Source organism: Callorhinus ursinus, unplaced genomic scaffold, assembly GCF_003265705.2.
Source record: "Callorhinus ursinus isolate GAN/ISIS: 27379988/994484 unplaced genomic scaffold, GSC_fseal_2.0 scaffold39, whole genome shotgun sequence".
NCBI lineage: Eukaryota > Metazoa > Chordata > Mammalia > Carnivora > Otariidae > Callorhinus > Callorhinus ursinus.
In genome coordinates, this window is record NW_027397101.1 from 19,253,170 (window position 1) to 19,267,010 (window position 13,841).

A 13,841-nucleotide genomic window follows, 5' to 3' on the forward strand; every position below is an offset into this window, starting at 1 on the left:
CCCTGTTCATAGCAAAACAATGTCCACTAATGTGTGATATAATGAAGGAATGTCTAGTAATTCCTGGGGCAAGAGTTTCTGTGGCTTATAGGGAGCTAGTTGAGAGACATTTCTCACGAGCTTCCTATTTGAGGGCATCATGATCGGTATACAGAAATACAGGTATACAGATGGGGTACAGAAAAAAACAGGCATTTTCTGCCTTCTAGGATTTTATAATCTATTTAGTGACATAAATAAACCATATGTGTGTGAAATGTGAGAATGATAAAGTGATAAAAGAGATGCAAAATATAAAATATAAAATAGATTCAAAATGCAAATTGAATTAGTATTATCTTGGGAGATATATGTATGTATGGAGATATATATATCTATATATAGATATATAGATATATATATATTAGTTGAATCAGACAGACTGGCCTAGAATTTCTGAAAACTGAGTTTTAATGTAGAATGTGAAGGCAATAAAGAAAGTAGATGCATTCCCTTTGGTGCTTTTCTGTTCACAAGCCCTGAACTCTTTACCTAACTCTTGCCTGGATTCTGTTTCCTTTTTATATAACATGTGATTTACCTTTTTCTTCTTTATGGACTTGTAAGTTGTAATGTCCAGCCAGCTGCCATGAGAACAATATAAGAGTTGTTATTTATTTATATATTTTTTAAAAGATTTATTAATCTTTTAATAAATAGTGAGAGAGGGAACACAAGCAGGGGGAGTGGGAGAGGGAACACAAGCAGGGGGAGTGGGAGAGGGAGAAGCAGGCTTCCCGCTGAGCAGGGAGCCTGATGCGGGGCTCGATCCCAGGACCCCGGGATCATGACCTGACCCGAAGGCAGACACTTAACGACTGAGCCACTCAGGCTCCCCAAGAGTTGTTATTTTAAATCATATATTGGCTATAAACAGAATGCTAGTCAGACTATGTCTCTGTTGTTGCTTATTAGATTATATTGGACTCTTGAGCTGGACACCTTCTGTTTGCTCCTCCAGACTGTGTCTTGATATTTTTCTATCCTGCTCTGTGTCCCGCTGGGCTGCCCTGTAAGAACTGGTTGGGTTCAGCCAGTGGGGAACATAGGAGATGGGCATAAGGGAAAGCAGTGAGGTTTGAGTATTGTTCCCCTGGCTCCCTGTCTCTTGGGTCTGTACCTCTCAACAGGCAACGCTCCATACACAGTTCTTTCTGTCTCCTGGCACCATTAACTGGTACCATTCCGCTCATCTCTTCAGGTTTAGGGTGATAACCTCTCCCACCCTTTGATTAGCCTTGAGGTATTGTACTATCCCTTGGGCTTTCCCTCCATCCTATCCTGACCTTTGTAATTCATCTCTGTTTTAATTGTTCCTCAAAGTATTTCATATGAGTTGCCATTGACTTCCTGTTGAACCTCTGACTGATCACCTTGCCAAGCAAGAAGGGAATCAGAGTCTGAAATGTCTAACCCTCTAATCCTGTGGTTGGCTCCACTGGCAACCAGCTCCCATTCTTACCTCCATTCCAAAAGCTATTAACATAGGAAAAGACGCCTTTAAGCTTTCATCATTTAGGAGCCATCCCATATATCAGGGAGGAGGAAATTGCAATACAGGTAATTAGGCCAAAAAAGGTAGAATGTTGTCTCACTTTGGTCATATGTTAAAACAATAAGCTGAAACTCTGCAACCCTCTGTATTAAATCAATTGAACCCTTCAGGGAATTTGGGATTGTATTCCAAATTTTGCTGAGCTAAGTAAGCTGAGAAAGTTACTCAAACCTAACACATCCTGGTTTGTTTGTTTGTTTTTTCCCAGAACAATACCCACAGGAGTTAGGATTCAATGGAGATAATTTTAGAAAAGCCTATTATTAGGGAAAAAAGACAGTTATTTAAATAATTTTGAATTGTTATATAATCACTAAAGATGAAAATGAAAAATGAAATTCTGTTGTCATAGCTCTGTAAGGTCATCATTTTTGAACTGTGTGAAAAGCACGTGGGACAACTGGAAGAGATGATGTCATCCTTGGATACATATGTTCTTGACCTAGAGTATTCTCAGACTGATCAGGGAATCAATAGTTGCCAGGAATCGCTCAAACAAAATTATAGTAATTGTAAGCATAAAATAATTTTCTTGGTTTTCTTTGACTAACTCCTGGATTGCAATTTGTCCATATTAGACTGACAAGATATGGCTGCTGCTGTCTCAAGTGTCACATTGGCACATTCAGCATGTGGGTTTCTATTTTAACGCTGAAGAGGTGGGCAGTAGGCCATTCTTGATTTGACTCACTTAGTAAAACCCTAAAAATTGAAATAAATTTCAAAATGATACGAAAAAAATCGATATTTAAGGTGTTATCAGTACCTAATATACCTAATAGTGGTTTAAAATTTAATAATTAAATTCTGCTGACTGAATAAAGATTATACCAAATCTGTAAAGGAGAAATAAATGTCTGAAAATTTGGCATTTTTCTGGAAACAAAGAACCGTCAAGGCTGAGAAACTGCTAATACATTTCTCTTCTTAAATAGAAGTTAGAAATAAGTGTTTAAAATTCAAATGAGAGATGCATTTAAATACCATACTAATTTGCACATTTACCTCATTTTCCACAATATTTCAACTATACAATGATGATATGGAGAGAATTATGTGTTTCTATATTCTAATATATTTCATCCTGGCAGACTTTATTATTAATTTCTGTAGAACAGACATCATCACTTTTAAACATTTGCACAAAGAATTTGCACAGGAGAGACGTTGTTTGTTTTGGACATTTTTATCCAGTTAGTATTATAGATCTTTAACTTTTTTTTTTTAAACTGTCCCGATGGTTTCTTTCTTTCTTTCTTTTTTTCTTTTTAAAGATTTTATTTATTTATTTGAGGGAGAAAGTGAGCGAATGAGAGAGAGAAGGAGCAGAGGGACAGGGAGAAACAGACTCCCTGCCGAGCAGGGAGCCCAACACGGGGTTGGATCCCAGGAGTCCAGGACCACGACCTGAGCTGAAGGCAGACACCCAACCAACGGAGCCACTAAGGTGCCCCTAACTTATCTTTCTGAGTTACAGATTTAATATTCAGTATTTCACATTTGTATCATTTTTGCAAATAATACAAGAAAGAAATCCCTATGTACCTTCTGAAAATGTGCAATTTTTTATGCTTAAAATTGTCTGCCAGTAAAGAACTTTTATAATTCAACAATAAATAAACAACGCAATTAGAAAATGGACAAAAGACTTGAATTGACATTTCTTCCAAAAAGATGAATGTCCAAAAAGCACATGAAAAGATGATCAATGTCATTAGTCATTCGGGAAATGTAAATCAAAGCCATATTGAGATACCACTTCAGACCCACTAGTATGGCCATAAAAAAGGGAGCATAACAAGTGTTGGTGAGGACGTGGAAAAACTGAAACTCTCATACATTGTTGGTGGAAATGTAAAATGGTGCAGCCGCTGTGGAAAACAGTTTGATAGTTCCTCAGTAAGTTAAACATAGACTTACCATATGACCCAGCGATTCCACTCCTAGGTATATATATATATAAAATAATTGAGAATAGGAGTTCAAACAATAACCCATATGTGAATGTTCATAGCAGCTCTAGTCACAATAGGCAAAAGGTAGAAACAACCCAAATATCCATCAGAGGATGAATGGAGAAACACATTGTGGTATACCCATATAAAGGATTATTATTTGGCTAAAAGAAAATGAAGTAAATACATGCTACAAAATGGATGAAACTTGAGAACAATGCTAAGTGAAAGAAGCCAGATGTAAAAGGTCACATGTTACGGTTCCATTTGTATGAAATATTCAGAAGAGGTAAATCCACAGAGACAGATTGCAGGTTGGTGGTTACCTGGAGCCTAAGGGGTGAGATGGGTAGTGGAAATGGGGAGTGAATAATGGATATGGGGTTTTGGTTTGGGGGGATGAAAATATTCTGGAACTAGATAGTGGTGATGGTTGCCAAACACTGTGAATATACTTAAAGACATTTTATTTGTAGCCCCTTTAAATGGTTATAATGGTACATTTTATGTTATGTGTACTTTACCATAAAAAAAAAAAGAAAAAAATTGTCTACCTAGTCATAGATTCAGGATATTCTTTTGAGTCAAGAATGTATATTTATTCTTGTATATAATAGAAGAGATTTCACTGTTTTTCAAAAGAATCATTCTATAATCGGATGAAATGATACGTTTTTGAGTGAACAACAAATAGCCATTAAGAATGTGCATTCATATTGATTTTGTGACACCTTTTGAATTATGTGATTAGAATTCCCAATCTTAAACCCAGTGAAATCTCACAAGCTCAGACATAATGCTGTATTTCAAGTGACAGGTACAGAGTAAGGGTAGGGATCAGAGACAGGTTTTAGAGTTAAGTGGATCCATATTCTGCTTTTCTAATAACAGATGTGGGACATTGGGCAGGGTACAGTAATCTCTCAAGTCTCAGTTTTCTCACAAGTAAAGTGGGAATAATATCTATTTTACCATGATGTAAGAATTGAGTAAGTACATATATGAATAGTATTTAGTCCTGGACCCAGCAATATAGTAAATGTTCAGTATGGGAGTTACTTCTAAGACAGGCTTTTGTGTACTTTTTCTAACATAACCCTTTTATAAATTCTGTGAGGTGTTTACCTTTGGTGGGAAGGAAGTCCACTCATCCTGCCTTAGCAGGATTCTAATTGGGAGGGTGTCTTTTGATGTGCTGACTAAATTCTGGCACAAAGCAGTAATTTTGATTAAATGAAGAGGTCTTCAGTGAAAATAGTCACCTCCCTCCTTCCACAGTTCTCCTTCCCCCCACCTCATCTCTCTGTGTTCTGGAACCCTTTCTGCAGAAGAAAGCAATCTAGCTTTTGGTAGAACTCTAGTGCTAGCTCGATGTGGATCCCTTTCCTAAAATCATCACGAGTAGGACGTGTTATCATGGCCAACAAAAAGATGGTTATTGCCTATTTGAAGTTTATAAAGAAAGAAGGAAGGAAGGAAGGAAGGAAGGAAGGAAGGAAGGAAGGAAGGAAGGAAGGAAAAGGGAGACCAAGAGGGAGAGAGGGAGGGAGGGAGAAAGGATGAGCCGGCAGAAAGAAAACTGATCTTGTTTCTTTAAGCTCAGAATTACCGATTTCAAATTGGTCCAAGGATCCAAACTGTGGGGCCATGTGGGTCATACTCGCTGTGATATTCAGCCAATTGCAAAAAGAAGCCGCCATAAAAACTCAAAGGAAATCATGACTCTTGCAAAACAAAAGACAAAGGGTGCGCAAAGGATCATAATTCAAATGGGAAATCCGCCTGATAGTCCCAGCTCAACACAAGGCTTTCCACATCTCCCTGACATCAGTCAGCTTGCTGGAGGTCAGCTGTACCTAAAGCAGTTTTGCTAAAGGGTGTGAAGAAAACACTTAAGTGTAAAACTTATTCCCTGATCCTCAAGGAGTTTACAACAGCGCTGGAGAGAGTAGCCGTTTAACTAACACTCCAGGGCGGTCAATGAAACGTGACAAACGAGTTGGCAGGGGCCTTGAAGGCGGAGGAATTTACAGTTAAGGATCATTTGGGGCAAGGGGCTTGTCAAGTAAGACTGTAGGAGGTGGGAGGTAAGCTAGGCGCTAAGTGGCGGGTAGGATTTTAGGTGGGCGGGCAGGCGTGGCGTTGGGAACCGAAGACTCTCGGACAGCGCCTATCGGGGTGGCGCGCGCCGAGGACAGGCCTAACCCCTTGGGCCACGGCGCGTGCGCAGTCCAGCGCCGGCGCCGGCGCCGGCGCCGGGCGCGCGTCCCGCGCACAGCCGGCCAGGATTCGCGAGCGCGAGACCCCGCGCGCCAAGGCGGGAAAAGGCTCGCGCATGCGCGGCTCGGAGCTCCGGGCTCGCCAGATGGGGAAAGGGAGGTGGAGTTTCCAACAGAGAACTTGACCCGTTAGCAGCCGCGGCCATGGCGGCGCACTCGCCGCCCTCACCGCTCCCTCCGCCCCCAGCGCGACAGTTGGGCCCCCGGTCCCCACGTGTTGGGCGGGGAACTGTGGTACACGCAGTACGCAGCGAGGCCTCGGGTCTTGCGAGCGTAGTGCGGGAGGACGTCGTGGACAAAAACGATATATGCTGGCGGGGCGAAGAAGGGTCAGGGGGCCGGCGAGGGCCAGGGCGGGCAGCTCCGGCTCAGGCTCCACTCCTCAGCTCGCCCAAGGGGTCCAAGCGGCTAGAGGGCATCTCGGTAGAGGAGGCGATGGTGACCCGGACGCAGCTGCTGGAGGAAGAGCTGAGCAGCCTAAAGGAGGAGCTGGCCCTGTGTCAGGTATCGAGGTGGCCGCCGGCCTTTCCCCTACTCAGCGGGGCCGGGGCCGGGCCGTTGGGGAGGCGCGCCCCTCTCTCTCTGCCTTAGGCTGCGTCGCTGCGCGGGTTCGGGACCCACCCATCTCCGCCCCGCGGCGCTCCCTCTCGGCTTCCACACCCAGCCCGGCCCGCTGCTTGGCGCTGGGGGGACGCGGCAGCGCCCGGCTCCCCGACCTGGGGCTCCCGCCCCTCTCCGGACAGGCCGGGCAGGGTTCGCCTTGGCGCCCTGGTTTTGGTTTTCTTCATTTGGATACCACCAAAACGTGCAGTCGCACCGCCCCCGCCCCCCCCCCCCGCCCCCAAGCCCAAGTTCCCGGTCGTGACTGTTAAGTGGTACTTGGAGAGGAGTTGAGTGCAGTCCACGAGTTGTTAGGTTGAACAGGAAAGTTGAAACACGTCTATTAAAATAAAATCTATCGATGAAGGAGCCTGTTTTTAATTTTCAAACCCACACTTGTTCTTAAGTCAACCTAAGTTAAACTTAAGTGGTAAACACAGATCAATAATTTTTAGGGAGTCAGGCCGGGAACTTTCACACAGAATAGATGATGCTTAATGTTTATTAACTAGCTATACTAATTCCATAGCCCTTGAGAGAGAAATTTCATTTTCATGTCATCTTGCCAGTGAAAAGCATTTAGTAAATCAATTATGTTAATTTACTTGCCTGTTATTTGTAGAGTTATTAAAGATGGCTTGGCTGCACTCATGTTCAAAGAGATTTGATTTCATTTTAGTTTTGCATCCTTACCACCATCTCTTCTCTGATTTTACCAGAACCTTTAGACAGGGTTGGGCGATATAAATGTTGGGGATTCACTCAACAATAAATCTTTTAATCACTCTGTCTTCAAGATAGAACCAATTAGGAACTGCTAACAACCAAGGTAACTTTATGAACACTATCATCAGTTGAGATTAGTAAAAATTCATGAAATTGATTCTCTTTCATAGTTTGTTCTATTGGGTTCTTTTGCCCCTTTAGCAGGTCCTTGGTGATTGAGTCAAAGCTGTAAAAACAGGACAATTTTATTCAAATTGAATATGCATTTGCTTAAACAGGTTGGGGAAATAATATGACTGCTTCTTTTTCATTTTCCCATTTTCTGTTCTTCACTGGATAAGGAGCAAAGGAACAAATAAGACACCAGTGAACTAAAGCATTTTTTCACCTACACACCTCACCCTTGGATAAAGATGTTAACCCCTGATAAAGGCTTTTGTTACTTTGACAAGTCTCAATCTCAGATACTCTTTACCCATACCTTCTATACTTTCCTCTTTCCCTTTCTCTATATATCCCATAGTGACAGCTGGCTAAGGAGCTGAGATACTTTTTATAACTGACTTGATTAGGGAAATCACTCTGTTGGAAACAGCCCACTGACCCCATCCCCCAAATCCATTCCCTATTTAAAAATGTAGTTTCAAATATGGTGTCAGCGCTTGTGACGTTGGCAATATATGGACTAGGAAGATGATTAAAGTGCTCTAGACAGATGTAAGAATAGAGATGGTCATAGAGGTGGTTCTTGAGATTTTTGTAGTATTGACACTGTTAGATGATCATAGACATTCCAGTAATGTGAGATCAGATTGGCAGTAACCCATTCAAAACTGGTCAGACCATACTCCTGCTTTTGGGGAAACTTGGGAGAAATAATAATTGAACTCCCAATTGTTTTATTAAAAAAATTTACATAATTCACTTTTAGACCTTTTTTATTTGTTCTACTTACTCAGCTAGAAATCACATTACCCCAAAACATAGTATTAACCCTGTTTTTCAAACCTTTCAAAAATTGCAACCCAAAATAAATTCATTTTTCATCTTGACGTAGTAAGTATATGCACATACACGTACCTAGAATTTCAGAAAGAATGTTTACCCTAACTGTTCGTCGTGGACTCTGATTTTTCTTTTAAATTCTACTTTTTGAGAAAATACTGCTCAGATCTACTAAATTAATTTGACATAGAAATGGGTCAAATGTACAGTTTGGGTAAAAAGAATCCTGCTAATTAGTCTCTGGTCATTAATAGTAGCTTCATACAGATTAGTTGTTTTTTTTCCCCCACATTTAGCTTACAGGAATTTCATTATATGTACTTGGTGGAGAAAAGAAAGTTTGAGTGGGTCCATGTACTATTCCACCCCATTGGAATTACTCAGAATAAACATAAAAAGAAAACAATCTCAATTCCAAGTGTTTCTCATCCAACTCTATGTGATTGTAATATTAAAGGTTTTTTTTTTTTCCATATGGCTCCCTACTAGCAAGCAATATGCACATAATGCTTAGCTGAAGAAAACATGATTAACTAGCAAGCAATATGCACATAATGCTTAGCTGAAGAAAACATGATTAACCAAGAAAAGCTGTCTGTATTGGACCTACTGAGGATAAGACATTGGCTTCCTAATGTAGCTTTTCCTAATGAAATTTCAAGGGTGCTTCAAAGGACGTTTTAAGTTTGTGACATTTATGCCTTATTCATTGATTTAGAACCCAACTTCACCGTACTCTTATTAATTTTGATTATGAGTTTCAAGAATGTGTTCTATTTGCAGTTCAGGTTATTGCAAGTGTGTGTGTATGTGCACATTTATCACCACCTGTAGAATACCAGAAGAGAAGAAGTAATGCTATGTATGTGTGTGTGTGTGTATATATATATATATATATATACACACACACACATATATATACATATATATATATGTGTGTGTGACATACATATATATCTCAAAGCTATTTCCTTTTTCAGTAGCAGCCAAAAATACTCACTAAACCTATAAGCCAATTTTGGGTTAAAAATTATTTAGGGCATTTAAATGAAATATATGTTGATACCTGGCTGGATCAGTCGGTAGAGCATGCAACTCTTGATCTCCAGGTCGTGTTCAAGCCCCGCATTGGATGTAGAGTTTACTTTAAAATAAAATAAAATAAATGAAATATATGTTTATTACTTCAACTTTAGTGATGAAACTAAGTTTAATGAAGCATGTGATGTTGGAATTAAGATTATATGACTAGTTATATTTTTTGTTAGATATTTAGGTGTGTTGGAAACTTATCTGGTCATTCATAAAGAAAAAAAATTTTGAAAACCTACTGTACAATTAGAATTCTCACCAGTGTTAGTAGTTGTATTTTGGTTATGTGAATCTTTTTGTGGTTATTTTTCATAATAATAATTTATTGAGAGGCCACTTTGTGCCATACTTTGTAATTAAATTCATTCCATTGTTTTGTGCCATACTTTGTGCCATACTTTGTAATTAAATTCATTCCATTGTTTTCCCTGGGTTCTGATAGGCAAATTATTTATTAAATGCAGGAAATAGTTTTCATATGTTTGTTTAATTCATTCCTCCAGTAGAGGTAAATTGAGGGTCTCTTATGTTGCCAGACACTGAACTTGGTGCTGGGAAAGTATGTACCCAGTGAAAAAGATAATTTTGGTTGTCTGTGTCTGCAAAGTTGATTCTTATTTCTATACCAGCTGATACATGAAAGTCAAGGCCAATCCATTACTAAGATAATTTAGACTCAGATCTCCAAGCATTTAGTCAACTCTTTTGTAGGCTGAGTTTAATAAACTCTGTGATGTAGATTTTTTTCATCAGATTTTTTTGGATTTCTCGCTATATCTCTTTCACTGTGCTAGAGCTAAGTCCTTTGTTATTAAGTCATATTTAGGGGCACCTGGGTTACTCAGTCGTTAAGCGTCTGCCTCTGGCTCAAGTTATGACCCCAAGGATCGAGCCCCGCATCAGGCTCCCTGCTCAGCGGGAAGCCTGCTTCTCTCTCTCCCACTCCCCCTGCTCTTGTTCCCTCTCTTGCTGTCTCTTTCTCTGTCAAATAAATAAATAAAATATTAAAAAAAAGTCATATTTAAGTGGAAGTAACTCATAAATGATGAAAACCTACTCTTTTACATTTTTACCTAATGCTAACCTTTCTTAGTGTTTTAGGTAGAAAAGTTGAGGTGAAAATACATGTAAATCTTTGCTATTTTGTTTTGAAGTGAGCTGTAAGATAAATTTATAGATCATATTGGTTTCAAGGGATTTTGTGATTTCCTCAACATGCCTTTTAAAAATAGAGAGATTACATAGCAGATTATGTTGCATGGCTTATTCTTTCTTACCTTCACTACCTTCCAGGCAGGTTATGACGTGATTTATATAGTGGCATTTCTTGTTTTTAATTTGAATCATTTTAATACCCAAATTCTAAATTCTTGTTTCTAAAGGGATAAAGTAAAGCATGATATATAGGAATGTTTAGGTAAGTAGTACTCTCTAGTACTCAGGCTGTCAAAAGTCTTTTGAAAACAAGTTATCAATCAAACAGAGTAGATCAAAGATTTGAGCATTAAAAAATGAAAACAAAAGTTTTAGAAGTATATAGGTAGATATATTTCTTTTTTTTTTTAAAGATTTTATTTATTTATTTGAGAGAGAGAGAATGAGAGAGAGCACGAGAGGGAAGAGGGTCAGAGGGAGAAGCAGACTCCCCGCTGAGCAGGGAGCCCGATGCGGGACTCGATCCCGGGACCCCAGGATCATGACCTGAGCCGAAGGCAGTCGCTTAACCAACTGAGCCACCCAGGCGCCCCCTAGGTAGATATATTTCTAATCTCTGAGTAGAGAAGGCCAGTTAGAAAAATTGATACATAAAATCCATAAGCCATAGTGGAAAAGATGGATAAATATGAATATATAAAAGTAATAATTACCCTTTTTCAAAAACACTCCATCATAAAATTAAAGAAGCAACAATATATTAGGAAAAAATATTTGTAACACATTTGGTAGACATAAGTCTTAATTTTAAGATTTCCAGCAATAACTTTTATATTTCATTGGCAGAACTTAGTCATATCCATACATAAGAGGGGCCAGGCTTTTAATTGGACAGCAAAGAGCCAAGTGGTTTCAGTTACTAATAGGAAGGAGAGACTGGATGATGGACACAGACACAAATAGAAGTATCTGTCACACAAGTAAAACCAACCAACCAAATATAATACTGTGAAATGTGCTGTGAAAAAAACAAATTAAACAGGGTAAAGGGTTATCAGAGACTTACGAGTTTGGGTGGCTATATAGTAGGGAAGATTTCTCTTGAGGTGACATTTAAGCAAAGACCTGATTGAAGTGAGGAAATAATCTACATGAAAATCTGGTGGATGGTACATGTGCAAAGGCCCTGGTACAAGCAGAACAAGAAAACCAGTGTGTATAATGAATGGAGAGAGTGATAGATGAGGTTGTGTATGGGGTCAGATAATGTGGGGTCTTGTAGCCTTGTTACAGATTTTGGATTATTTTCCTAATCTGATGGGAATCCATTGGAGGATTTTGAGCTATAAGGAGGCCAGGGGATCATCATGGATGGCTAGGCAAGAGATGGGGTTGATTTGGACTAGGAAGATGGTGGTGGAGGTGGTGAGAAGTGGTTAGAATGGGATATATGTTGTAGGTAAAGACAATAGGATTTACTGATTGGATATGAAGTATGAGGAAAAGAGAACAGAATTGACTTGTAGGTGTTAGGCCTTTGAACAAATGACTTGATGGTGGTGTCATTTTCTGAGCTATAGAGAGGAGTAGGTTTGTGAAAGAGTAGGAAATCAAGAATTTTTTTGGATAAGTTAAATTTGAGATATCTATTAGGTATTCAAGTGGAATTATTGAGTAGGCAGTTGGAGATTGGAGTCTGCACCTAGGGGTGGAGAAAACCGCTAAGGATGGAAATGTTGGAAGTCCTCAGTGTACAGTTGACACATAAAACTGTGGGACTGAATGAGGTCCCCTAGAGCAATGGTTCTCAACCTTGAGTGCACAGAATCACCTGAGGAACTTTTTAAAATACTGGTGCTTGAACCTTACCTGAAACCAATTAAATCAGAATCTCTAGATCATCACTATTTCTAAAAACTTCCCCAAAAGTGACTTCTGACTCTCAACCACAGCTGTCATAACAACCGACCTAGGCATTAAGACTAAAACTGCCCAGAAAAATGAAACAAGATGAAACCAGAGAGGGAGACAAACCATAGGGGACTCTTAATCTCAGGAAACAAACTGAGGGTTGCTGGAGTGGAGGAGGGTGGGGGGATGGGGTGGCTGGGTGATGGACATTGGGGAGGGTAAGTACGATGGTGAGGGCTGTGAATTGTGTAAGACTGATGAATCACAGACCTGTACTCCTGAAACAAATAATACATTATATGTTAATAAAAAAAATTAAGACTAAAACTGCCCATTGTCTATGGGATTTGGCTACATAGAGGACCTTGAAAAAGGAATTTAGCATCATATTGGGGAGGGACATCTGACTGGAGGATGTAATAGAGTGAATGGAAGTGAGGAAGTGGAGACCATTATAGGCAACTCTTCCAAGGAATTTTGCTGAAAAGGGGAGCTGAAAACTGGAGTGGTAAATAGAGAATAATTCTCTTTTGGAGCCAAATTTAACCATGATATTCAGCATTCCAGCATTTACTTACAACCCTAAAGTGCGGGTGGTAGAAATAGTAAAAGTGAATGTGGAGTAGCAGTGTAAGAACTTCTTAAAATAAAGCTTTCCCGTTATACTTTGCAAGAATCTATTTTAGAGTTACAGAACTAGAGATCAAGTAATTGTTTTTTCATTTTTTAATTTAATGTACTGTCTTCTCTGATTTAGCTACAAAGCAGTGCATTAAAAATGTCTTTTGTTTCTTTAAGGCTGATAAAGAATTTGTATGGTCTCTGTGGAAACGTCTCCAGGTGACAAACCCAGATCTTGCACAAGCAGTCAGTTTGATTGTGGAAAGGTAAGCTCCCAAGTTATTTTTCCATGAGGATTTGGTTTGTTGAATTTGTTTTTCCTTATTATTAAAATTAAAACTTGGCAGTAAGTCCCTAAAGAGATTTGATTTCCAAATGAATGGGGAGCATGATGTTATAATTATTGGACTTATTTCAAGGGGGGCCAATTCACCAGATACAAATAGGCCGTATCTCCTGCTTGTATTCTGACATATTTGGGAAGTTGGCAGGTAAGAGATAAAACTATGACTCAGATGCTGTGTGTGTCTCTTTGTGTCTCTCTGTGTGTGTATATGTTTGTGTTGAGCTATTAAAGCTCAACTTTAAAAATTGGAGAAGTACCTGTTATTTGGCTTTTTACTCTGAAACTGCCTCTGTTGACAACTTTCTAGACATGATCCTTCCTAGACATGGCTTGCTTTTCCCCTGAGGTAGCTTCAGTGTGTACTTCAAAGCCTGAGATGACCGTGCCAGAATAGAGTAAGTGTTCTGGAATAGACTGAGGGATTTCACTTAGCAGTCTATATTACACTGTGGTGGATGCCCATTCATTTAACTGTTAGATTATTGGCCCTCTTCTTGGTCATTACAAACAGTGGAGTGATGCTGGGTACTCTTTACCAAACATTTGGTATATAGTAG

At 39.5% G+C, this 13,841-nt stretch overlaps 1 protein-coding gene across 7 annotated transcripts in view; it reads left to right on the top strand.

Annotated features, from left to right (window-relative positions):
- Positions 1-5,910: 5,910 nt before the first annotated feature.
- The window catches only part of CNTLN (centlein), a 294,410-nt gene continuing 286,479 nt past the window's right edge, over positions 5,911-13,841 (top strand). For all 7 annotated transcript variants that reach the window (XM_073880839.1, XM_073880843.1, XM_073880842.1 and 4 more), the window contains exons 1-2: positions 5,911-6,332; positions 13,116-13,204. In XM_073880839.1, the coding sequence (XP_073736940.1) occupies positions 5,973-6,332; positions 13,116-13,204 (449 nt within the window). In that variant the 5' untranslated portion in view covers positions 5,911-5,972. The remainder of the gene's footprint in view (positions 6,333-13,115; positions 13,205-13,841) is intronic.